The sequence below is a fragment of the Balaenoptera acutorostrata genome, chromosome 9 (genome assembly GCF_949987535.1).
Source record: "Balaenoptera acutorostrata chromosome 9, mBalAcu1.1, whole genome shotgun sequence".
Taxonomy (NCBI): domain Eukaryota; kingdom Metazoa; phylum Chordata; class Mammalia; order Artiodactyla; family Balaenopteridae; genus Balaenoptera; species Balaenoptera acutorostrata.
This window is the reverse complement of record NC_080072.1, coordinates 48,009,218-48,035,451: the sequence shown is the minus strand read 5'-3', so window position 1 is coordinate 48,035,451 and position 26,234 is coordinate 48,009,218. Positions and strand designations below refer to the sequence as shown.

The 26,234-nt window shown below is 46.7% G+C and overlaps 1 protein-coding gene across 4 annotated transcripts in view; it reads right to left on the bottom strand.

Moving 5' to 3' along the window:
- Positions 1–9,152: 9,152 nt before the first annotated feature.
- DENND5A (DENN domain containing 5A) overlaps positions 9,153–26,234 on the bottom strand; it is a 111,223-nt gene continuing 94,141 nt past the window's right edge. For 2 of the 4 annotated variants that reach the window (XM_057552519.1, XM_057552520.1), the window contains 11 exons: positions 23,071–23,155; positions 21,431–21,515; positions 20,514–20,642; positions 16,748–16,869; positions 15,433–15,578; positions 14,735–14,853; positions 14,151–14,332; positions 13,456–13,538; positions 12,835–12,958; positions 11,685–11,853; positions 9,153–10,180 (listed from right to left, as the gene is read on the bottom strand). In XM_057552519.1, coding sequence (XP_057408502.1) covers positions 9,997–10,180; positions 11,685–11,853; positions 12,835–12,958; positions 13,456–13,538; positions 14,151–14,332; positions 14,735–14,853; positions 15,433–15,578; positions 16,748–16,869; positions 20,514–20,642; positions 21,431–21,515; positions 23,071–23,155 — 1,428 coding nt within the window. In that variant the 3' untranslated portion in view covers positions 9,153–9,996. Of the gene's footprint in view, positions 10,181–11,684; positions 11,854–12,834; positions 12,959–13,455; positions 13,539–14,150; positions 14,333–14,734; positions 14,854–15,432; positions 15,579–16,747; positions 16,870–20,513; positions 20,643–21,430; positions 21,516–23,070; positions 23,156–26,234 lie in introns of those variants that run through there. The other 2 variants (XM_057552521.1, XM_057552522.1) reach the window with 2 other exon arrangements.

Here is a 26,234-nt window from a genome sequence, read left to right as displayed (position 1 = left end):
TGGCGCAGTGGTGAAGAATCCGCCTGCCAATGCAGGGGACGCAGGTTCGAGCCCTGGTCCGGGAAGATCCCACATGCCGCGGAGCAACTAAGCCCGGGCACCACAACTACTGAGCCTGTGCTCTAGAGCCCGTGAGCCACAACTACTGAGCCTGCGTGCTGCAACTACTGAAGCCCGCGAGCCTAGAGCCTGTGCTCCGCAACAAGAGAAACCACTGCAATGAGAATCCCGCACACCACAACAAAGAGTAGCCCCCGCTCGCTACAGCCAGAGAAAGCCCGCGCGCAACAACAAAGACCCAACGCAGCCAAAAATAAAACTGATTAATTAATTAATTTAAAAAAAAAAGAATCAAATGAGAAATACTTGTAAAATGGTTGGAATGGTGCTTGGCTCAGAGTTAGTACTCCATAATGTTAGCGATCATCACCATTATCGTCATCATTATTCTTGTCACCGTGTCCATGGACTCTGCCCTTGACAAAGACAGCACATGGACATGTGTGGGAGGCTGCCTGGGGGAGAGCCCGGTATGATTTATCTCTGTTCTCATCACAGCCAGCATAGGTACCAACATGGAACTCATGCTCAATGCCTACTTGATTAAAACTTTGGAGAGAAGAAACAGCCCAGCTAAGAAACCACACATGAGCATTACCTGCCCTGAAACCCATTTTGAGTTAATTTTTGTATGTGGTGCTAGGTAGGAGTCCAACTTTATTCTTTTGCATGTGGATATCTAGTTATCCCAGCACATCTGTTGAAAAAGACTATTCTTTCCCCACTGACTTACTTTGGCACCCTGTCAAAAATCAATTGCCTGGGGACTTCCCTGGTGGTCCAGTGGTTAAGACTCCACACTCCCAATGCAGGGGGCCCGGATTCGATACCTGGTCAGGGAACTAGATCCCACATGCATGCCACAACTAAGAGCCCACATGCCGCAACAAGAAGATCCCACATGCCGCAACTAACCTGGCACAGCCAAATAAATAAATAAATATTTTTTTAAAAAACCAGTTGACTGTAAATGTGAGAATTTATTTCTGAATTAAATTCTATTCCAGTGATCTATATATCTATCCTTATGCCAGTACAACACTGTCTTGATTACTGTAGCTTTGCAGTAAGCTTTGAAATCAGGAAATGTGAGTCCTCCAACTTTGTTCTTATTTTTCAAGCTTGCTTTGGCTATTCTGGGTCCCTTGAACTTCCACATGAATTTTAGGATCAATTTATTAATTTCTGTGAAGTCAGATGGAATTTTGGTAGGAATTTCATTCAACTATAGATCAATTTAGGGAGTATTGCCGTCTCACCAGTATTAAGTCTTCTGATCCATGAACATGCATATCTGTTTATTTACATCTCCTTTAATTTCCTTCAGTGATGTTTGGTAGTTTTCAGAGTATACATAGGTGTTACACTTTTGTTATAGATTCCTAAGTATTTTATTTTTTTGATACTATTATACATTGTTTTATTAATTTAACTTCAGTTCGTTTATTGCTCCTGTAGAGAAATACAATTTATTTTTGTATACTGATCTTGTATCCTGAAACCTTGCCAATCTTTCGTTTATTAGTTCTAATAGCTAGTATTTGCTCACAATTGCTTAAGTGCTTAGAACAGTGGCTGGCACGTAATTGGGACTCATAAATTTGTTGGATAAATGAATGGAAAAGTGAATGAAAATACTCTCAGTGTTTTAAGGGTCACGTTAGAAGACTGACCTACTGGCCCACCTGTGAACAAGATCATTCTCTCAGTGTGCAGAGTGGCAGCAGGCCCAGACGGAGCTAAGGGAGTATCTGATCAGCAGAGAAGATGCCAAGATGGTATCTAAAACTTTAAGTTGGAGTCAAACCACAAAAAGCATGACCTGGGTGAGAGCACTTATTTCCTCCAAGATGGGTGTTCTGTTCACAGTGAAAGGAAAATCACCCAAGGCCCCTCACATTGGAAGAGCACACCATGTACCTGAGATTATTGACCTAGGACAACCAACACCAAGTTATATTTTAGTAAAATTACTTAACTTTAAAGAAAAAGGAAAAATCCTTTGAGCATTTAGCCAAAAAAAAAAAAGCATGTGATTTTAAAAAGAAATAAAGTGATCATTGGACTTTTTGACAGTAATAACTCATGCCAGAGACAGAATAAGGTAGTTCAGATATCCAAGGAGAGAAAATGTGAGCCAAGATTTAATATCTAGCAAAACTGACCTTCAAGTAAAACATGTAAGGACTCTGGAAATAATATTCCTATGAGCTGTCCCTAAGGAATTTATTAAAGAATAAATAAATAGTGACTGAGTGGGAAAAACAAGAGGTGGCTAGTTTATTGGAGACCTTAAGACACGTGCTCCAGAAGGTGGGTAATAAACCCTATGAAGACTCAGGGACCTGCTACCTCACTGAAGTTTTTAGGTGTCCAGTGGTTCGTGGGTGTGCCAGAATATCCCCTTCAAATTAAAAGACAGATTGATGCCTCTTTCATCCTCTACCACAAAGAAGGAAGCTCAGCACCTGGAAGGCCTCTTTGGTCTCTGGAGGTCCCACATTCCACACCTAGGAATTCTTCTCTGGTGACACAGAAAGTGCCAGCTTTCCGTGGGGCCTGGAGCAGAAGAGTGCTCTACAAGAGTTCCAAGCTGCTAAGCAAATAGCCTGTCATTTGGGTCACACGATCCAGCAGACTCTATAGTGTTGGAAGTGTCAATGATGGGTAAAGATGCAATCTAGAGCTCATTGCAAGCCCCAGGGAAAGAATCACAAAGTAGGCCCCTGGGATTCTGGATCAAAGTCATGCCATCTACAGCAGAAAATTACACACCTTTTGAGAAGCAGCTCCTGGCCCTGGGCCCTGGTTTAGATGAAATGCTTATCCATGAGCTCAAGTGAAAAGACATCAAGAACTTCCTATTATGAACAGGGTCTGTCAAGCTGGCCAAGTCATAAAGTCAGGTGCAGCCAGCAGTAGATCATTGTAAGATGGAAATGGTAACCTTGCTTGGTTTGCTGGTAGGTCAGCTTGGTATGTGGGTGGAAGCCAAAAAGGACAGTGGCTGCATGACAGTCACATTCAAGAGTTGCCTTGAAAGACAGTGGGAAGCAAGGGAAAATCTTCCCAATGAGCTGCAGACAGTGTCCCTGGTTATGGAAGGAGAGCTGTATACAAGAAGCTGGACACACATTCCGGGCAGTGGCCCATGGCCTAGCTGGCTAGTCAGGGGACTGGAAGGAAAGGGTCTGGAAGACTAGCGACAAGAAGGTTTGGGGTAGGGGTCTCCCTGGTGGCGCAGTGGTTGAGAGTCTGCCTGCCGATGCAGGGGACACGGATTCGAGCCGTGGTCTGGGAGGATTCCACATGCCACGGAGCGGTTGGGCCTGTGAGCCACAACTACTGAGCCTGTGCATCTGGAGCCTGTGCTCTGCGGCAAGAGAGGCCGCGATAGAGGCCCGCGCACCACTATGAAGAGTGGCCCCTGCTTGCCGCAACTGGAGAAAGCCCTCGCACAGAAACGAAGACCCAACACAGCCAAAAATAAAAATTAATTAATTAATTTAAAAAAAAATTGTCCTGGCCGAGGCGACTCTTCCGAAGACCTAAAACCCGGTCCCATACTGAGCGACCATTAAAAAAAAAAAAAGAAGGTTTGGGGTAGAGGGGTGTGGTTGGAAGTAGACAGGCAGTATGTCAACCATCACCACCCACCAGACAGCATCCACCACAGAAGAGAAGTGAATTAAGTAGATTAAATGACTCAGCCACTTTGTCACTGGCCACCCTGGAACTGGCACAATAAGCACATGAATGGAGTTGGTCACAAGATAGATACGGAGGCTATGCATAGGCCCACCAGCACGGATGCCCACGTACCAAAGCTCATCTAGCGACTGCTGCCCCTGAGTGTCCAATCTGCCAGCGAAAGAGACCAAAGCTGAGCCCCAGATATGGCATTATTCCTTGAGGAGACCAACCAGCCACTTGATGGCAAATCAGCTATATCAGGCCCCTTCCATCCTGGGAGAGCCTGCAGTTCATCCTCACAGGGATAGAGATCTATTCTGAAAATGTTTGCCTTTTCTGCCCACAGAACCTCAGCTAGCACCAATATCCAGAAGCTTAGAGAGTACCTGATCCTCAGGTACGGAATTACATCAGCATAGCATTCAACCAGCACACCCACTTCACAGTGAGGCAAGTTAGGGAGTGGGCCCATGACATTAGGATCCACTGGTGATATATATATATATATTTTTTTGTTTTTTTAATTGCACCATCCAGACGTTACCAACCTCAAAGAGCCCTGACATGGCCTACTAAAGGCACAACTGAAGCACTAGCTTCAATAATCTGAGGCAATAATCTTCAAGGGTGGGGTGCGGGGCTTCCCTGGTGGCGCAGTGGTTAAGAACCCGCCTACCAATGCAGGGGACACGGGTTCGAGCCCTGGTCCAGGAAGATCCCACATGCCGCGGAGCAACTAAGCCCGTGTGCCACAGCTACAGAGCCTGCGCTCTAGAGCCCGCGAGCCACAACTACTGAGCCCGCAAGCCACAACTACTGAGCCTGCACACCTCGAGCCCGTGCTCCGCAACAAGAGAAGCCACCGCAATGAGAAGCCTGTGCACTGCAACGAGGAGCAACCCCTGCACACCGCAACTAGAGAAAGCCCGCACGCAGCAACCAAGACCCAACGCAGCCAAAAATAAAATTAAATAAATTAAAAAAAAAAAAGGGTGGGGTGCCATCCTTCAGGATCCAGTACATGCATTAAATCACAGACTTTCATGTGCTGCTGCGTCCCTAAGGAAGAATACATGGTTCCAGGAACCAAGGGGCAGAAGAAGGAGTGGCCACACTTACCAGCACTTCCAAGGGCCCACTGAGGGACACTGTGCTTCCTGTTTCTGCAGCTCTGGGTTCTGCGGGGTTGGAAGCACTGGTCTCCAAAGGGAGCACACTCTTTCCAGGGGACACAGAACTACATTCTTTAGGTCCCAGTGCATTGAACTATAGGCTCCAGCTGCCACCAGGGCACTTTGCATTCCATGTGTCTGAGGACCAGCAGACAAGAAAGGAGTCACCATCTTGGCAGAGATAATTGAGCCTGAAGAGCAGGAGGTGGCAGGGCTGCCTTTATACATAGGGGATGGGTAAATCACACGTGAAACCCAGGGCTTCTTAGAGAAATAGCTGATTCCAAGTTTAGGACAGAAAATGTACAAGAGGAGCTTGGGACATCTTGAAATGCCAGAAAGCAACGACCAGAGTCTTGTCAAACAACTCCGGAGCCAACCAACTTGAAGAGGCTCCCAACAGCCAAGACGGGACAACAAAGACAATAATTGCAATGAAATGAAACCCATCAGATACGTTTATTCATAAGTTCATAGTAATTTTTTTTAAATAGCCACCTTCTGAGGATAGCAGGGAACCAGTCCAATTCATTGTCTTAAAAGTTGAGTAAATAAAAGGAAAGAATTAAGCACTTATTCTGCCTTTCCTATACAAACTCTACTGAGAAATCAAATAGATGAGGGGGCAGCATCTCCTTATAAAATTATTCCATCTAATAAATGAAAACAAAATGATAGATTAGAATATCCCCATGTTGCAGCCCCCAGTGAATTACTTACCGGATGTAGGTGTTGAGCATCAGTGACTGCCAACACCAATAAAAGTGAACACCAGACATGAGGTGCCTCCTGGTAAATGAGCACACACTGCCTAGAGTCTCATCATCAGAGGGATCCCACCTGAGGCGAATCAGGTCTCTGGATCTAGCTGCTGATTTGCAGGAAGTGCAGAGAGTAAAGGAGCACATTGAACTGCACCCCCCAGTGTGAAACTAGCAAAATCCAGGCTGTGGAAAAACTACAGGTCAAACTGCCCAGGTTCCTCAACAGATAAACTGTAAGGAAAAGAAAGGGGTAGAGGAAACTCGTTAGATTGAGAGATGTATCAAGTCTAAAAAAAAAACAAAACAGTAAAACTAAACAATAGTGTGTAGGGATGCACACTTGGGTGATAAAGCAATAAAAGAAACTCAAGGAAGTCATTAGTATAAAGGTCAAGAAGTTGGAAGGAGGGAGGCAGCTGGGACAGGAATGGGGAATGGGGAGCTTGGAGGATGCTGGGGAGGCTGGTAAAGCTCTATTCCTGGCCAGGGTGGTGGTTACAAGGGTGCTCGCTTCGTAACAATTCACTGAGTTCATCTGCCTGTTTATTGACCAGTCCCTGAAATCTCAGAGTCTGAGAAGCACTGAGTTAGAGCAGGTGCAGAAGCCGAGGCAGGAAGGGCTGCTTGCTGAGCACAATGACTGCACTTCATCTACCCGGAGCTGCTTGAGAGGCAGCTGACTCGAATGTCCTTGAAACATTGAGCTACTGAACATGTCTGTTCTCTTATATCACACATCATTCCGAAAAGGGTTTGCTGCAGATTATAAAACAAAACACAGTAGAAAGTGAGACATTCATAGCACAATCAGCTGTTAGAAGGAGCAGAACACAGATGGTTCCAGGAGAGCCCTGATCTATAAAACATGATTCACACTTACCTTCTCAGCAGCGTCTGCTGGAAGGGTGTTGCTTCTCCACTGCTTTTGGCTGGCTGAGGCCACCAGCATCCTCCATCAAAGAACATAATCAAGTGCTGGGTGCTGTGCACACACCACACAGAGCCAGGACCCACTGGACCACTTTACAAGTTAGACCCATGACCAAATCCAGGAAGGTCATTTAACTCTAACCGGCTCGACCGCTGGCTGAAGGCAGAGGAGAAATACTCCCAGGTTACCTGAACAGTATCCTCCCCTTGCTCCTCTGAGACGTGGTCCGGTCATGGGTGAATCTGCCAGGCAGTAGCCCATACACGTTGGTTATGAGTGTATGTTGCCAGTGACCTGTTCAGGCCACACAGTTGTCATGTCTCAGCCCAGCAGTTATGCTCTGACCACAGGTTTCCATTTCTCATGTCAGAGAAGGAGGGGCCAGAGCAGCAATAACATTCTTCACAGGTGTAAATGTGCACAAGGAATGCCACATACTGGTGGTATGGCTTTGGTTTTTGTGCCTGCAGCATGGGTTCAGTCATTCATTCAATCCACATCTACTAAGCACCAGCAATGTTCAAAGCCCTGGGATACCTGTCAGCCTTTTCCTTGTCTCCCACTTTGTGGATGCAGAGCCCACACATATGCTCTCCTCCCTGTCTCGGACTTGACTCTAGAACTAGACTTCCCCAAGCTTCACAGTACGGCAGGCACCTTCACATCGCCATGCCTTTGCACATGCTGTTCACTCTACATGCAATGTCCACTCTTGGGACAATCCTCCACCCTAAGCACAACTCACTGTGGTCAGTATCTTCCCTGATGTCATATTCTCCTGCAGCACTTGCCTCTGAGCTCTTCAAGGACAGGGGGTCTGGGTCTCAGTCAGGAACTAGGACAGGGCTTGATACAATGGGGTAATAACAACAACCAACATTTACACACAGCTGACCTATTCCAGGCATATATGCAGAGTCATTTAGTCCCCACAACAACCCTATGAGGCAGCCACTATTACCATTCCCATTTCATCGATGGTGAGTAAACTGAGGTTCGGCAAAGTTACATAGCTTGCTCTAAGTCCCAGTAGCAGAACAAGAATTCAACCCAAGGACTTTGGCCCATAGTCTGTGATGTTAACCAGTGCCAATGAATTCACGTATTCCACAGACACCTACTAGGTACATAACCTGTGCCAGTTACTACTTCATGAACAAAGTGGATTGGGTTCCTCCCTCATAAAACTTACATTTAGAATTAGCAAATAATTAGTATAATGGTTGCCGATGTTAGGAAGAAAAATAAAGCAGAATAGGGGAAAAAAGTGACTGTTGGTATTTTAGAGTGGTCAGAGTAGGTCTCTCTAAGGACATCTGAGCAGAGACCTGAATCCAATAAGGGAGCAGTTGTCAATGGAAAAGCCACAAGCTTGGAGTGAAACAGTTCTGGTAACTGCAAACTACTTACATGATGTGTGGCCTTGGGCAAGTGACTAACCTTCTCCGAACTTCGATTTCCTCGCCTATAAACTGGGAATAATCTAAACTTGCCTTGCAGAGTTGTGAGGAAAAGGGAGAGGTATGTGTAAAGCACCTGGCTTAAGGTCATCTCTGATCTCGGCCCACAACATACACATGCTCCAGAGGCACTGCCTACCTGCCCCACTTCCAAAAAAACCTGAAGACTCCCACCACCCGCTCACACCCCCTGCTGGCAGGATGGCGCACTGCAGCTATCCCGGAAGCCTCCAGTCGCTTTCCTCACCTCTTTAAAAAGCCTCACCTTAGCACTGCCAGTCACCAGGGAGGGAGATGAACAGGAGACCCTCCCCGCCCTCTAGGAGCTCAGTCTAGGGAGTGGGCCCAACATGAAAGCAGGCAATAACAACCCAGAGAGGAAGTCCCAGCATCTAAGAAACTACAGGAGCACAGTGAGGGAATGATTAACCATGCCCGGGGGGTAAAGGAAACCCTGAACAATGAACATAAGTGCACATGAGGGGAGGCATTCCAGGCAGAGAACAGAACATGCAAAGTCAGGGAAGCATAAAAGAGGACACTGATTGGCTTGAGGTGCTGTACTTGATTGTGCTACACTTCTGGAGCTTCCTGCCAAAGCAGCTTGGTTGAAGAATAAAACCAAAGGAAGCTGATTCCTGGGACCCTTAGAAAGCTCTATCACCTGCCATCCTGGGGAAAAGCAAACCTTCTCTCAGGAAAAAGCTTTCCTTCCCGAGCGCAGACGGGGTCTCATGTGCCATGTTCCCACACCTGGTCTTTCTTACCCTTCAAGAAATGGCCCATCCCGTCTCGGTCAAGTGACAACTTTTGCAACCTTGGCCAGGTCTTTTCCCCTCTCTGCCTCAGCCTCCTCCTCTGGGTAGTGGGAAATTAACCCTAGGATGCATCCCTCTCAAACAGCCAGGAAAGCTCCTGGTGCCGCAGTGGGTAGGACCCAGGACACACAAGCCCCTCTGGGCAGTCCTGGCCTGGGAGGCGGCGCCACAGCCTGGTTCTCTCAGACAGACCCAACTGCACCCTCCACCACCCACTCCTCGCAACACGCCATGAAAGTCAGGGACCCACACGGTTCTGTTCCAGGTGTTTTATTAAGTGGGCCATACTGCAGCTGGTTTCTAAGTCGCAAAATAACATAAATTTAACAATGATAACATAGCCAGTTAGACTGTGACAGCTTTTTCTTTCCTTAAAAAAAAGAAAAAAGAAAAAGACTTAAAACACACAATGGAGGGTTAAATAAATAATACATAAAAGAAAGAAAAGGAAAACCTGTTAAAACGTGCTTATGTTTACTTCTGTGCAACTGCGTGCCAAGAGGAAACTGATTTTCTGCACGATGATACATCCTGGCATGTCTCCTTCCCAAATAATACTGACAAGAAAAAGAAAAGCCATGGAGCTGACTCATCAGTGCTTGTAGAGGCACTACTAAAAATCCCTTTGATTGGAGCTTGGGGCTTCCTGCTCAGCACACCTGTGTGTGGCCCGTGAAAGCCAAATATCCGTAATAATGTTAATATAGAAAACATCAGTTTAAAAACAATGTGGAATGGCCTCATTAACGCGGCGGGGACGAGGAAGCAGAGCTGCCCCGCACGTGCCGCAGGCTCAGTCCAGGGAGGCCGCAGGCTCCAGCGCGTGGCCACGGCGAGGGAGGGCACCAGCTTCAAAATAAGCGGCACCAACCTCGTCTCCCTCTCCCTATCACTCTTTCACATGAAAGTGTGTAAAAAGCAAATCAGCAAATAAACTCTAAAATAGATTATTTATTCCAAAAATCCTCTACTTTTCTTTTTACAGTGAGTGTACATCTCCTCTCATCTCCTGCACAACTCGCGTAGGTCCCTTTGGGAAGAAGGTGGGCAGAGCTACAGGCGAGTCTCTGGGTCCTGCTGCTAGCTGGTGCTGGGAGGTCAGATGTCGATGCCCTTGACCAGGGATGTCTCCAGCGTGATGTTGAACTCCTGCAGTGTCTGCAGCACGCGGATCAAGGAATTGACAAGTGTGTGGTCTTTGATCAGCGCCACATCCTCATACATGTGTGCGGTGATGGGGCAGTCAGCCAGCAGGGCAATCCAGTGGTGCAGGAGGTGATCTCTGGCAGGGAAGGATCAGTCCAGATGCGTTAGAAGGGAAAGGGAAGGGAGACGGTTAGCGAAAGCCCAAGGAGGAAACCTGCTCCATCACTCCCTGAACAAAGTCTGAAGCTGGAGAAGCAGATCTCCCCGCAGCCCCCTTTCCCTCCCCTAAGAGCACTTGGCGAAGATGTCTTACATGGCTTTAAAAGGCTCCCACTGTGGGCTACCGAGCCCTAGGGATGCCAACCCAACCTGACCCAAACAGGCCCTGTCATCTGCCACAAGGCCTGCTCCGCCTCCCCGTCTAGCCCCCCAGACAACCCCACCAACAAGACACCATGTCCTGTCAGCAGCACTCCCTCCATCTCAACAGCCAGTCTCTCCTAGATCGTCGCTCCTCCCCACAGCGACCACCACCAGGAATAACACTGCAAGCTGACATCCACATAGCACTCAGCATGTGCCAGGCACCATTATAAGAGATTTAACCTTCATGACAACCCCATGATGTGAGGTAGGTGCTATCAGTGCTATTATTATCCCCACTTTACAGACGAAGAAAGTGAGGCTGATGGAGGTTAAGCAGCTTGTCCAAGAGCACACAGCTAGTAAGCGGCTGATCTGCGATGTGAACCTGGTTCCTGAATCTGTTTTTTACAACTATGCCAACTCCCTCCCTTCCAAGGTCTAAATAAAAACTGCCTTGTTTGTCTGGGCTTCGTGCTCTCACCTGACCCACTGGAATAACCCCTAACAATCTTGCCCATGCATACCATCCATGATATCAAATTACTATCATTTCAGTCCCCTGATTAAAAAACAACTCTGTCCCAGCTCCTCATGGCCCCTAACCCTTAAAGTGTTTCCTTCCCACATTCCACCTGTTATTTCCTGACCTCACATGCTTTGCTTCCTTTAGGGCCTCTCTGTTAGTTCTGTCTGCTTCAAGCTCCCTCCTCACGTCTACCCTTCCGTTAAGGCTCACCTCAAATACCACCTCCTCCCTGAGCCTACTCTGTTCCTTCTCTACATTTTCAGCAAACGTTATGAATGTGTACTTTTTTGAACTCTCCCAAACTTCTGCCTTGTACTAAATAATCAGGACAAGTGAACTTCTAAATGGTAGAGACCGTATTTTATTCAGCTCTATTCCCACACCTTCCATGAGGCCTGGCACATTCAAATGTTTGTTAAAGAAATGACTAGATATATACACTCTACTTCAAATTTTGTCAGGGGGACGGTTTTATTCCTTCGCATCAAAATGCAGCCCCTCCTCCCCAGTTACACACACGCTTTCATCCCCACCGCACCCCACCCCTCACTCACACACACACACACACACACACACACACACACACGTGGTACATGAAGAAAAGTAGGGGCCTCTACCAAGGCCTCCAAGGCCTCACCTGCCCAAGGGCACCTGGCCATTAGCCACTCCCCACCCCCGCACCACACTGGGCCTCCAGCACCACCTGCAGGGCTGGCTGTGTGCACACTGGGCCATGAAGCTGCAGTACCTGGCTCCCAAGCACACCAGCATCTGAAACTTGCCATCCTTGCCAATGTTCCGGGGATTATTGTTGATCGCAGTGACAAAACGGCAGAAGTTCCGGGCCCTCATATGCCAGTTTTCCTCAGGAACAAGTTCATTCTGCTCCAAAGTCTCGTAATAGGTTTGTGCTTTTTCTGTGAAGAGGAGACAAGCTTGCCAGTGACAAAGGCTCTCAAAACCGACCTGTCCCTGACTGTCCTGTAGGCCGCTTGCCACAGGCCTACCTCCATGTCAACGCAAGTAACTTAGTGGGAATAACATGAGTGCTCTGAGGCCACTGGTCACACTTCAAAATGATCCTTATGAATGTCTGGAATTCTGCTGAGAAAGAGGAATCTGCATCCTGCTGTGAAGCAGCCAAGTGCTTGCTTTTTGTTAGTTGTAGTCTCAGACTTCAATTCTAAAGGCATCCTAAAAATCACACATGACTGACCAACGTTCAATACTGCATCTTCAACTGAAAATGAGAGAGACTATGTATATTTAGTTTGAAAAATTTGAAAATTTGTGTTTCATTCACTTTGATAGTATGGTTTAACTGGCCATTTTGTCTTAAATGTTTTATTTTGAAACCATTTACTTTATAAAATGTTCCATATGGATATTTATTTTCACTTTGAATAAATTAAAACAATCGTCACTTTAAAAAAAAATAAAAATAAAAAATGATCCTTATGTTCCCTATCTCTGTATTTTAAATTTCTTTATGTGGCCCTTGATATAAAGATGGTCCTTTCTCAACAAAACTCTTGAGGGAGAAGCTTCTTGCATCAAATTCTCCAAGGGGGTGTAACACAGGGCTTGGACTCCAATGCAACTGGTCTTTTGGACCTACGAGCAGGAAGTGTGAGGAGTCATGACTAAGCCTGTATTATATATGACAGATGCCTGGAAAGAATCTTTCCTGTCCAATTCTCAGGAGATGAGGGGCGAAGGGTGGGAGGGCTTCTGTTATTACCTCTGAGAAAAGCCAGGGCAAGCAAACACATCTAACCTGAGAGTCACCTGATTCGGCTTCTGTACCTCAGACCCCAGTGGTCAGCACCCACATTATGCTGATGATTCCCCCATGTCTCTGCATGCTTTTCCCACCCTCACGCCCTAGCCCAACTCACCCAAGAAATCCCAAATGAAGACATTTTTGAAGAGCCGCGGCGATTTAAATCCATGCTGGAAAGCCTGTTCCAGGGCCGAGACAAGGCCACATTCTCCACAAAGCAACAGCGTCAGACTACCTCGCTATATAAGGAAACAGGGGAGAGTGCCAGGCTTGCCTCAGCCAAGATGCCCTCCCACCACTGCATCCCCAGCCCACTGCCCACACCTGGGAGGGCAGCAAAAGACATGCAGGGACCTTGTCTAGTCTCCCCAGCACCTGGCAGGGCCTGACTTAGAGCAGCTCTCAGTGAATAGCTGATGAATGAACAGATGATGGTTCTGGGCCCCCGGCAGGGGACAAAGCCCATGTGGCCATTGTTCAGGGAGACCCAGACAAATTCAGAAGAGGACAGAAATACACTGTCCATTGGAGGCCCAGGGACTCTGCTGGGTTGTCAGTGAGTAAGGAAAACAGGGCAACCCTAGGCACAGGTCCCCAGAGAAAGGAATCCGCTGAATCTCAAACTAACTGAGGCACACACTCTATGCGCTGGGCTGTCCACAGCACATGGGCCTGGAACAAGATTATTCTCTCTTACTCAATATAAGGCCCTGGGTTGGAGGGCAGGGAGGCTCACCTCTTTCTCAGGCTTATGGAAGTGCTTCACGATGCCATTGACTGCCTCACCGATGGACTCCTGGATCTGCCCAGTGTTCAGCTCTGATAAAAATCAAGCAGATATCCAGTCTCAGGTTAACAGTACTTAGTTGACTGAGCAAAAGACTGAGGACATAGGAAGACCCACGGGAGAGGTAGGGCAGCTTGGACCCTGGGAAGAATGGCTCTTGCCCACCCAACTTTGCTGAGCTAGCTCTTCCTAAAATCTTGGGACAAAAAGCAAAAGCTAGGATCTTAGAGTTCTGTCTCCAGGAGATGCTGGTCAAGTTTCTTCTTCACTCTGTCCTGGAACTTTTGGCAACCAAAAGAGTGCCACGACTTGACAGTAAAGCCCAGGAACCAGGAAGGGGAAGGCCAGAAGGTAAACCCCTCTCCTCTATAGGGTCACATACAAATAGCACAGAGGACCCAGGCCAGGATCCAGGAGCTCTCCCCTCTCCTTCCAGTCCTCTAACGAGAGTGCCAAACCCCCCCAACTGATTCATGAGAGGAGGGTGACAAATGCCTGAGGCTGCTTTGTCTTTGTCGGCAGAGGTGGCTCCTGAGGCAGCTGCACAGGCTGCGGGGGATCCGGGCTCCCTTATCAGGACTTCCAGAAATCTGCCCGTTCCCCAGGCAGGGCAACAGGAGGGCCCAGCCCCATCTCCCACTTACTGGGCTTGTTGTTGGGTGAGATGGTAACGAGCCTCCGGATGACGCTGGGAGACTGCTGCAGGGGTGGGGTCCGGCACGGCCTCTCGTCCACCTCAGGCTGGGATGTGAGCAGGTCCCCAACTAGGACCCGCTCCAGGCTTCCGTCATCCATGCCCTTCCCCAACCACCGGCCACACGGGAACCTGAGGGTCAGGCAATAGCCTGTCAGAGCTGCCAGCTCCTCCAGCGTCCTTCCCCTTGCTGATCAGCAAAGGCCATCAAAAAAGCCAATCCCTGAGGATAGGCTCTGAAACCGGGCTGGGGATCCTCAAGGCCCTGCTCCTCATCCCACTGTGCGGCATCAGGGAAGCCACCCGAGTGATGGGTGGCCTGGAACCTGTGCACAGCGATGTCATACACCTTCACTTGTAAAGCCCTCCTTCTATTTCTTTTCAGGGCATGAGGCAGAGCCAAACAGGAAATTGCCTCAGCCTATCACAACCTAAAAGGTCTCCTTGAGAACCCCACATACCCAAGCATCAAGCACAGTCCCTGGTGGTACACCTAGCCCCACTGTCTCAGGGCATAGCTGAGGGAACACTTACTTGTAGGTATGTCCGGTGATCTCATTCCTGACCATCACATACTCAACAAGCCATTTGGCATACAGCCCAGAGTTATCATGGCCTATCTGCACCGTAGTGAGCTTCCCCAAGTTCTGGTACTGTGAGAGAACAGCCAAACAGAGAAGACGGGGTAGGTCAAGAAAACAGAAGAAAAGCGCCACACTCCTCAGAGGCACACATCTGACTGGCTCCCTGCAACCTGGCCCCCCAGTATCTGCAGGGGCAGAGCTCATGGCTCCACCTACCGCCAAAGCTGGCAGTATAGTACTACCTCATGAGGGACGATGCCGAGAAAGAAAGAGACCACTACCTGGAGGAAGACTAGGGCCTGGGAGCAGAAGGCTCTGGAAATGGCAGAGCAGTCGGAGCCCTCTGTGAACATTTGGGCTCAGCAGCTGAAAGAACTCTTGGGGATTTCTCAATACACCATGGACAAGGAGGCATACAAGTCCAGATGGGTGCCTTCCAGCCAGAAACCATTTAGACAGGGCAGGCTCCCCCATCCTCAGGTCAACCCTTGGCTCTGGCCTCTGATCGTCTTGGGACAGGTCAGCTGTGCTGAAGCATAACACTGTATAGAGCAAGGCCTCTAAAACCCTGGAGAAAGCTTCCCAAAGTAGCTGTTGAAACTCAGATCCCCATAGAGCCTGGGGCTGTGGTCGCCGGATAACACGTACCTCGAAGGTCATCTCTAACACATTCCTGGGAATCTGCAGGATCTGTGTCTCACCCAGTTCTCCCGAGATGCAGATCCATGGGTTGGCGGTGAACATGGAGCCCCCCAGCTTCTTGCTTGGTACGATCAGGATGTGGTAAGGAATCACTGTTTAGGGGAAGCCACAAAGGCATTGGAGCGGATCAGGAATCCCTCCCGTACCTGAGAGGGCCCTGACCTGCCCCAGGCGTGCTGGCATGATCGGGGTTCCTGGTACAGAGCCTGGAGCAGCAGGTCCTGAGGACCCAGTCTCTGGCCGGCTTAGAATATTAGCCAATCTTCCCTTCAATCTCACTCCTCCCAGGGTTATCACCCAAACATCCAAATCCAAGCCCATCTGCAAGCTCAGAGCTAAGTAAACCTGTTCCTTAAACAATATCACCAACTCAACACTGCACTGAATTGCTTTTCAGAGCACTTTTCTATCTATCATCTCAAGGACTCTAATAACAATCTCCAGAGAGGCCAGGCAGGTATCACAATGCCTTTTCTGAGGCACTGAGAGGGAAATAGTTTCCCCCAGGTCTCCTGTATTCCAGTCCAGTGCTGCTTCCACTGATGCCTACAACCCTTTTCTCTGAGAGGGAGGATGGGTGTCATATAGAACAAGAGTCCACACTGCTGAAGCTGCTGAGTCACTGGCCAAACAACTAGTCATGGGGCAAATTCAGACCACCCCCCACCAAACAAAGCATCCTAGCACCAAAGAAAGTTGAGGCTCCAAGAGCCTTCCTTAGACCATTGTAAACCCTCTTCCTCGCTCTGCAAATAGGGAGACTGAGCCCCACTGCAGGGGTAGACACTGCTCACAGATCCATAATGAGTTAAGGCAGAACAGGGCCTGGACCCAAACCTCCCACTGCCATCTGGAGTTCTTTCTGCTACTTCAGGAAGAGTTGTTGTTCCCTGGGGGCTAGTCTGAAACTTTCTGTGATGCTGAATGACTCTCTCAGCCCAAAACAAGAGGGAGATTTCTTTACAGGTGTGCAGGGAGGGCAGTGAACTTCACCCCCCACACCCCACTCTACCTTAGGCCCCCAGCGCCCAGGACCACAGTGACAACACAATGGCCAAAAGCGCTGAGCTCCCTAGTTCAGAACAAGAGTAAGAAGCTTGAGAGAAAATACAACCTCCAAGGAGGGGCAAGTATACCTCTCTCCCCACAGAAGAAAGTACAAGTGATAATCTTTCTTTAAAAAGGGGACAGTAAGTTAGCCTCAGACAGGCTCATGAAGACTGGCATTGGGAAGGCTAGTGGGGAGCACAGGGCTACTCACGGATAGTTGTGAAGACATTGGTGAAGCAGAAGTAATCGACGGCATTGAAAGAGAGGAGGTGATAGAGGAACTGCTCCTTCTCATCGTCACAGCGCAGGAAGGCATAGCGCTTGTACAACTTTCTGTCGGAGAAGAGGCGATACATCAGTCTCCCAGACAAAAGGAGGGGTAAGAGGCTAGAATTATTCAGTTCTGGAAGGACACAGCTAAGGGAAGAATGTGAGTCAAGCCTCAAGCTCTTTAGGGCCACCGAAAAAAGGAACAAAGCCAGCTACTCCAACTGAGGGCTAGAGGGAAAGTGGCTTTAGCTACAGCAGGAACAACAAAAACCAAACTCCACCTGTGTCCAAGAGTTGACGTTACTATAATGTAAAGTGTCAGGCGTCGTGGGATCTTCTTTCCTAACCTGAGTGCTTCTATAGGGCATCACCCCAGTGTATGGTGTAGGAGTAGCAACGGCAGGAGGTCTGTGGTCACCATTCCTTACCAGGGCTAGTCTCTGACCCTCAGCAGACCTGAGACCCACAAGTCAGAACACTGCTCTGAACGTGAATGTAAGCTGAGGACAGCTTCAGAGGCAAAGAATGGAATGATCCAGGTCACAGGCAAGGAAGAGCTGTGCAGACGATGTCCTTCCCCTCTTTTCAATTTCCTCCCATCCCCACCCCTCATCCACTGCTCACTCATCAAAGGCCAACCCCTCTGCCTGACACGGCAGGCCTTCTGGGCCTGCACAGCAATGGTACCTTCCCCAAGTAGCAGGGACACAGACAGCCAAATGCACAGGCCCCCAGCACAAGAAACACACAGAGAACAAAGGAAGGTCCTTGTCCTGCCTGCCCAGACGGCAGTCACCATGCCAGAGAGGTATGGGATTCAGTAGACCTGTGAGGTTCTACCTAGACAGTTTATAAGGTAGTTTCCATAGAAAATTCGCCAACCAAAACCTACTCTGTGCAGGTGCTGGAGAGGGAAGCACCTATCCTCACATACAGTCTAGATGAATAAATCTGATAAAGGCCACAGTATAAGACATAATGAGTTGCCAAATGAAAGGCATTCTCTGGGAATTTAAAGACCCAGAAGTTTCGATGGTCCTAGAACAGGAGGGCCTGAAGGACAGCACAAATTTAGACAGGGATTGTAGAAGAAGGAGAAGGACAGGGTATAAAAGCCAGTTTGGCTAGAGTTGAGGGCTCAGAGAAGTGATCAGTTAGCAATGAGACTGAAAAGTCTGGCTAGGGTAAAATGAAGGCAGGCCCTAAATATTCAGGGTAAAGAGTTTGTAATCTGCCCTACAAGAAATAGGTTTCTTCGAAGTAAAGGGAAAGCCATAACTAACTTCAAGAAATTTGAATTTAGTACAGCTGAAGGGTGAAAGGGGCATGAGGATGAAACCTAGGGAATGGCAGTAAGTAAGGAGACAGATGGAACAGCGGCTAAGGACCTGAAATGTGTATGCGGGAGGTAAAGCTAAGCAAGGAGTCACACGAACTCCAAACTGTGAACCGAGGTAGGGAGAAGGAGTATTGGGAGAGGTACATGGTTCATGCCTCCAATGAAAGCAAATTTTAATAAGTGGCAAACAAATGGATAATGATAATACAGACCACCAATGGTAAAAAAAAAAAGAATGAACAAATACTGTAACAAATGCTATGGGTGCCTGGAGGAGGAATGGACTAAGTCTCTGGGGAGTCTAGGCAAACTCTGGCAACGAAGACTTCTGACTAGGCCCTGAAAGGGCTGAACACATCCTGAGAAGTGTGAGGGGTCTGATGTGGCTGGAGCTTTAAGCAAACTTAGGAGAAAGATGAGAGAGGGTAGGATGGAGTAGTAGGTAGGTTTTGATGAAGCACACCTTTCTCTCTCCCTATATCCCACCCAAAACGCAATCTGTGGCAGCAAAACTCTCATTTTCTACTCACTGGAGTAAATGCTGAGCTTTTGTCCTCTAACAGGGCTACAGTTTAAAGAAACCAAAATTAGTCTCCTCACCAAAGTCTGTGCCCTGTTTGCTCCTGCCGAGGCCCTTAAGTTCACAGGCCCTAGACCTATCCACTGCCCTAGACCTTCATAAAGTTCCTGGGCTTGACTCCCTCTCGGCTACCTCTCTGCCATGTCCTCCTGCCAACTTGCAGCATCGCCTGACAGATGATGCCCACACCGGCCCACAGGAATCACTCCTGCCCTGTCAGACCCTAGTGCCCACACAGCCACAGATTTTCCCAGGACACACAACTGTCGTCTAGAGTCTGGTATGCAAACAACTCCCTTCCAAACTCCAGGCTTAAATGTTCACTTGTTCTCTTTCAGTTGTCCTTCCAACCTTCAAATTTTATTTCTAAACTTTTTCGTCACTAGAGGGAATCAAATGTAAGCACTTTAAGAATTGCTATTTTGTAACCTCTCAAAGTGAGCTCTCTAACCTATTAAGATTTTGAAACTGGTTTCTTGCTGTGTTTTAAACACACAAAGTCTAAAAAATTACATTTTCACTTTAAATAAAAACAGATTCTTCAGGTTTAATCAATTCACTTACACAAAATTTCCCCAAGGTCCACTTCTCTGCTTTATCGTCCACAGGGAAGTCACATAATAAAGGATACCATGAAAAGATGCCCAAGGAAATGCCAAAAAGAAAGATGCCCAACAGGCTTGCCAATGAAGAAAGAACCAAACATATTATATATAGGAAAAGACAGAGAGGTGGTAACTGAGAGGCAGAGAAGGGAGACAGCCTTCCTCCCCACTCCTGCTCTAGTAACTAGGGTACGGAATGAATGCAAAGGATATAAAATCAAGAGAAGGGAACTGTAGATTTAGTGGCTCCTAGGAGTGAGGAAGAGCAAGGACCTGGTTACTATGGGCTGGCCTAGGCTCAGGAGAGAACAAAAGAGATAGGGTATATCTTAGAAGTTTCTTTTTAATTCTCCAATCCTTTCCCCCTCAAGACAGGAAAGAGACCAAGAAAATGCCCTATGCCCAACAGGTATACAGGTCACTTGAGTGCCACAAGGAGAGGAGGACCCCCAAAACTCTGAGGTATCCAACGAGGATTCCATCCTTCTCACTACCTCTGTAAGAAAGCTATTTGGGGGGGGGAGATATAGATCAAGAAGGTAGGGAGAACAGATATAACAGAATTATTCTTCTACAGATAAAGAAGAAGAAGAAATGTCACATCACCAAAAACTTCAGGAAGAATATACCACCAAAACAAGAAAAGTCCTCCCATCTTCTTTATGGGAACTGATCCGAGGTAGAGCACAACAAGAGCTCATTGGTTGACCAATGGCTGAAAGAGCCTGGATAAACCATAGTAGGTCCCAGAAGAGAAACCAACAGCCAAAAGGGAGGACCACTGTTTCCTGGAGTGGTTGTGGCCAGAGGCCCGAAGAATCCAGGCCTTTAGAACTAAGTTAGAAAAAAAAAAAAAAAAAAGAACTAAGTTAGAGAGCATGCAGTCAACTGATTATGTCTGAATGTTCCTACTAAAACAAGTGTGCTGTGTTGAGCAGTGCCAAAAGAGTTAATTCATCTACAGGAAAATATAAAAAATATTGCAGTGTAAGTGTACAACAGTGTTCTACACAGAAAGGAATAAAGAAAAAAAGAAGAAATGCTGCAAAACCTTCATATGCAATTTGAGTTTAGCTGAATTCAGCAGTAATGATATCCCGAATACCCCTCCCTTCCCACGGGGGTTTCCAATCCCTCCCGCCATTCCCAGGAGCTGGTTCTACTCCAGGTGGAGTGGCCTTACTTGGTGAGCTCATGGTCTGAGAGAAGCTGCTTCAGGTGTCTGGAAAGTAACTTTTTTTCCATGGACAGTCGCACCCATGCTCTGGCTTTTCCCACATCAGTCTTGATTTCCCCAATGTTCTGGATGTGCCTGAAGGGGGAATGGGAAAAGGGGAGTGGAGGGTAGGGTGGGAGATGAACTCACTATCAATACCTCCCCTGTAACACCAAAGGAAGCCTGGCCAGGGAGCCCTACTGCATCCTGAGAGAGTCCATCTTTGTTCTCTAAATCCTGAGCTTCCAGATAACTTTGCCAGATGGGCTCACCATAATTTGGGGGGCTGGGGAGGAAGCCAGTACAGCTCTTAGAAAGCAAGGCTAACCCCAGAGGTCTCAGGCCTGGAAATACTCTGGTGTAATTCTCCAAAAATGTTAGGAAACACAACTGCTTGTACAGCTCTACAAATGCATCATGAAGCACAGGACCAATAAGGAGGGATTCCTGGTTAAATGAGACACTGTAGAAGCCCAGGTCACTGAGACCCTGCTATTTAAAGTGGACACCTCGGACTTCCCTGGTGGTGCAGTGGTTAAGAATCCGCCTGCCAATGCAGGGGACACGGGTTCGAGCCCTGGTCTGGGAAGGTCCCACATGCTGTGTAGCAACTAAGCCCGTGAGCCACAACTACTCAGCCTGCATGCCACAACTATGGAAGCCCACGCACCTAGAGCCCGTGCTCTGCAACAAGAGAAGCTACCACAATGAGAAGCCCGTGCACTGAAACGAAGAGTAGCCCCCGCTCGCCACAACTAGAGAAAGCCTGCGCACAGCAACGAAGACCCAACGCAGCCAAAAATAAATAAATAAATAAAGTGGACACCTAAGCAGCAACTGAAAACAGGATTTTAGTGGCTTATTACAAATGAGCCCAGACTGACCTCATATCCTGAATGAGGGAGATTCTCAGGGGAGGCATGACTGAGCTGGCATCAGACTTCCTCCGTTCTGAATCAAGAAATATTCCTAGAACAAAAAGTTGGTTAAGTCCAAAGAGATCTGTATACCCAAATAGCTGACTACCCTTCTTATCTCAAATCACAAATATCTACAGAAAAAAGCTGGGGTTACTTTGGTAACACTTTGATCAATCATTTCATGAATATTAAGTACCTACTAGGTATCAAATTTTATACTTTTATGCATATTATCTCACTTAATTCTGTAACAACTTATAAGATAGCCATGGACGGTATCACAGAGGAGGAAACTGAAATTCAGAGAGGTTAGCTGCTTTGCCCCAGTCACCAAGTGGCAAAGTCAGGACTGGAAGGAACACAGATCCTCTGGCTCCTAATCCAGTGTGTTCTCATCAGAATCCATGGAAGCAGTGCTTCCACTAGGAGCCACTACTCATGCCCTGCTCTTGCCTCAAAACGGACTACAAAAGAGCCAAGGGAATATGTAAAGAACATGATCCACGATGCTTAGGACCTCTAGATACAATACCTTTATATCCTCATGTCTGGCCCAACAATTAAAATCAGTATCTTCATCATTCAGCTGTTGATAATTTTTGGCTACAGTTTTATCCCTTGCCAATAAATTCTACAGCTTTCCTGAGAAGACTCTGCTCTCATACTCAGAAAGTGGACAAAAAACTCCTTATGAGGCTACTTAGGGAGCTTTTGTACCGGTTTTTTGCCAGCTGTTTTCCGCACGTTCAGTGCTAGCTGAGATCAACTAATTCAAGGGCAAAGACAACACTGAGTATATGCCTACCTTTTCACCCCCACTTAAACTGACCTTTACCATTAGGACAAGAACATCTAAGAAAGTTAAACAAACTCCCTGGCAGAGAGAGGAGAATGAAGGATGGTATGAAGGGGTGATGCTGCCAAGAAGAAAAGGAAGGAGGGAGACTGTCCTGGAAGGGACACTGCAGGATGTTATAAAGAACAGTAGACCGGAGATAAGAGGCCTGGCTCTTGATCTGGCCTCTTCTATCAATTCACTGTGTGACCTTGAGTAAATTAAATTCCTCTCTGGATCCCAGTTTCCTCCTCTTGTAAAACAAGGGGGCTGGACTAGATGATTACTGGGGTCCATGCCAACTCTGATATTTTTATTAAATAGAAACAGAAAGCAAGTGGAATGGATCATGCACACCAGGCCTTGACTTTGAGAAGTTCCAAGGCAGGACACTGACAAACAGGCTCTCTTAACTGATAGGATAGATCATCTCAATGCTCATCTCACAGAAATAAAACAAAAGACTCTGAAAACACTCTAAACACAGGACATCAGTATCAATCCAAATTCATTTAAAACCCAAATTTATTCTAAGACTGGCCTCTTGCTGATATAAATCTTCTATCTCACTGATCAAGTGTATAGAAACACATAATAAAAGCAAACCCCATGGTTTTGGTATGCTCTGTGGTTCAGAGAGCCCTGTGGCTTAAACATTACAGAGTGAAGACTTCATTGACCTGGAACAGTCTGCTACAGATGATCACTTCAGTGGGGGATGGGAAAGTGAGTGGAGGGAGTTTGTCCAATGGTGCAGAGACCATCTTACCTGAGGTACTGAGGCTTCCTGATGTGAGTTTTCTCTGCCGGTTTTCCTGATAATGTAACAGGTGGGACCACAAGGCTGATTTCCCCTGGAACCAATGCAAGGGAGAAATATCTATCAGTTTAGATTTCTAAGGGCAAGGCAACTAGTGAGCAGAGTCAGAGATAATTTGAACATATAGATATGCGCTTTTGCTAAAAAGTATCTGTCCTATTTGTTAGCTCGATGTACACCCAGATGCAATGTATACAAATATATATCCCCTTACTAAAATCCAGGAGAAATATAAAGAATGGAAGGGAACAGAAAAAAGAAATGATCCCCCACTGGGAATAGGAAGGACATGGCCAAAAAAGAGCCTGGGGATGGACCAGTGGATAAGAAAGAAAAAAGCAAATAACCTATCAATCTCTAAATGGTCTGTTGGTTGAAGGTCAGCTTGGGTAGTGCATGATGGCTTTTGCACAGAGGAGTGGATACCGAGCCTACAAGATTCTGTGACAGCTCCCGAATTTCCTAAAATATTTAAAGGCATTCCTGCCCTTAGTGCAGCCTAGGGAGGGTAAGTCATCACAAGGATGGGGATTTACTGTGGAAGGTACTTTGAAGAAGCCTGCAGGAAAGGAGGCCGGTACTTAACTGCAAGTCTGAGATATACTATAGTCGACACAGCAGAACCTTGGCATTTGAAAACATAAAAGCTGCAGTTTAAACTGCTGGAGACACGCAGTGATTTGTCATTTTACCAAGGCTGAAATCTGCACAGCATTCTCAAGCCTGACATAAGGAAGCAATTTGCCTACATAGTGAATAAGCCTAGCTGGTCACCCAGCAACTGCTTTGTCTCTTTCTAGTCATCCTTCAGTACACAGTGACCCTTGTTATGGGATTAAAAACTTTATTTCAGATTCATGGTAAATGTTCCTATATAGTTGATATAATATAAATATAGTATAAGTTTGTTTTAATAGTAGGATTTATTATGATCATTTTGTAAGTCACTTAGTTTCTGTATTTCATAAAAGTAAGAGTAATAATAAGGACAGAAGCTACCATGTCTTGAGTTTTTCTACGAACTAAGCACTATGTTAAATGTTTAAAATACAATACTCTATTTAATGCTTTCAACAGTCCTAAAAGGTAGGTACCTCTATCCTCATTTTCTTTAGAAAAGAGCAAACTGAGGATCAGAAAGACTAAGGAACTTGTAAAAGATCACACGGCTAGGAAGTAGAGTGTTGGGCAAGCTTAAGTGTATCTAATATTAGACCCATTGCTGTTAATAATGATGTTATACGGCTGCTTCTGGAAGAGAGCATTTAACTTCTGAAGTTATATTTTCTGAAGAAAATTTTATTCTCTGGAATGAATGTGAGGATTTAAGGTCTCAAGATTTTCCCCCTGAGAATATCGAGGATCTGTTTTATTTTTAACCTCCAACTTGATCGGTTTTGGGGGGAAAAAAATCAAGCATTTGAATGGAAAAAAATCCCTCATCTATAGATCAGCAAGCTGTTGACATAAACTTGCTGTATGTTAGGCTTTCCTACAAGATTTAACCAACTTAAAACCCAACAACCTCAATGGCAGTTTTTTAAAAAACACACAAGTTAAAACTAGACAAGACCATTTTTTTTAATTCACTGAATTACCAAACGTTTGAGAAAACAGCTGTTCAACAACATCAATGAGACTACTCCTAAACTGTTACTAACTGGTATATTAATACAATGTATGTAGAAGACAATACGAGACCTTAAAATATTCATGCTCTTTGATTTAGTAATACAACTTCTAGAAACCCATTCATCCATCCATTTACTGAAACCATAGCATAGGCCCCTAAAAAGGCAGAGACAGCCTTTTTCATCACTGTATCCCCAAAATCTGGGCAGACGAGGAAGGCAGCCTCCCTTAACAGAACTGTCTGGAAGTAAAATACAGCTGGTCACCAGAGAGTCCTCACATGCAACGATACCGAAGAGCCAAAGGCAAGAGCAACACCAGGCCACTTTGCCAGAAGGACACCCGGGTGCTCAGTTGATTGCACTGGGGAGGAGGGAGAGCCAGGGCAAGAGTGAGAGAGCAGCAGCTGGGCTGAAGCCTAGTGACAGGGCACTGGGGGTTTTCTAGTTCAGGAGACATGGATTATTCTTTTCCTCTTTTGCAAAGGGGCTGATTGGGATTGCAAGATTCAATCCAGTCCAACTACCCATTTGGGAATGTGGCCACACAATATATAGCACCGGATTCTCCAAGAATGTCACATGCATGAAAGATGAGAAACAACCCCTTTTCATTTACCAGTCCTCAAATGGCAGCAGTTACAAAAACAGTATGAAAAAACCAAACCTCACCTTTAATTGTCAGAAAATATACTAAAGGAGAAAGTCCATGTCCTCGGAAAATGTCACCGAAAGCCAAAGAGAATGGTGAGGATAACAGAGGTTTTTATGAGGACTTGCGGCAGGCAGCCCTGCAGGCAGCTAATAACAAAACCTAGGAGGCCAGCAGCAAAATCTGCGGTTCGGGTTCTCTCTACTTTCTAAGCAGATACTATGCGTAGTTGCTCAGTAACGTGCCCCCAGAGGGGGGCGATAAGATCACCCTCTGAGAGTGAATTTGATCGCAATCGGGTGCATGATGGAAGAGACCAGGGAGCCAGGTTATAATCCCTGGACTGCAACATAACTGAAGAATGTCTCAGCAGGAGAAAAGTAGTCTAAACACAGGCTAACAAAATGGAGGCCTAAGGAGAACATGCTGTAGGAACCCCACAAAGATAGGGATTTCAACCCCCAACTGAACAATCCCTACCAGCAGGCACAGACCCTCACTTCCTTCTGCGACACTGTCAGTGGTTCACTTTTAGAGCTCCAAAAGCAGGGCTCAGAACAAAATGGAACCTCAATTGAAAAGCCCCCACTATTCTCTACTGGTTTCTCACCAGTAAGTAGCCTCTGTCTATCCAAACTGAGAGGGGGATCAAATGGGCTCCAAAAGAAATTCCTCAAGCTATGGGAATTCTTGAAGGATATAGCTGCAAAGCCTCAGGGCACAGGTTTAAAACACCTGTGATGATATGGTATCATTTTTTTAATGCCTCACTAACTCCCTGAAGACTTTTATGGAGAATATCAAGAAGTTTGGGAGGCATATGTTTTACC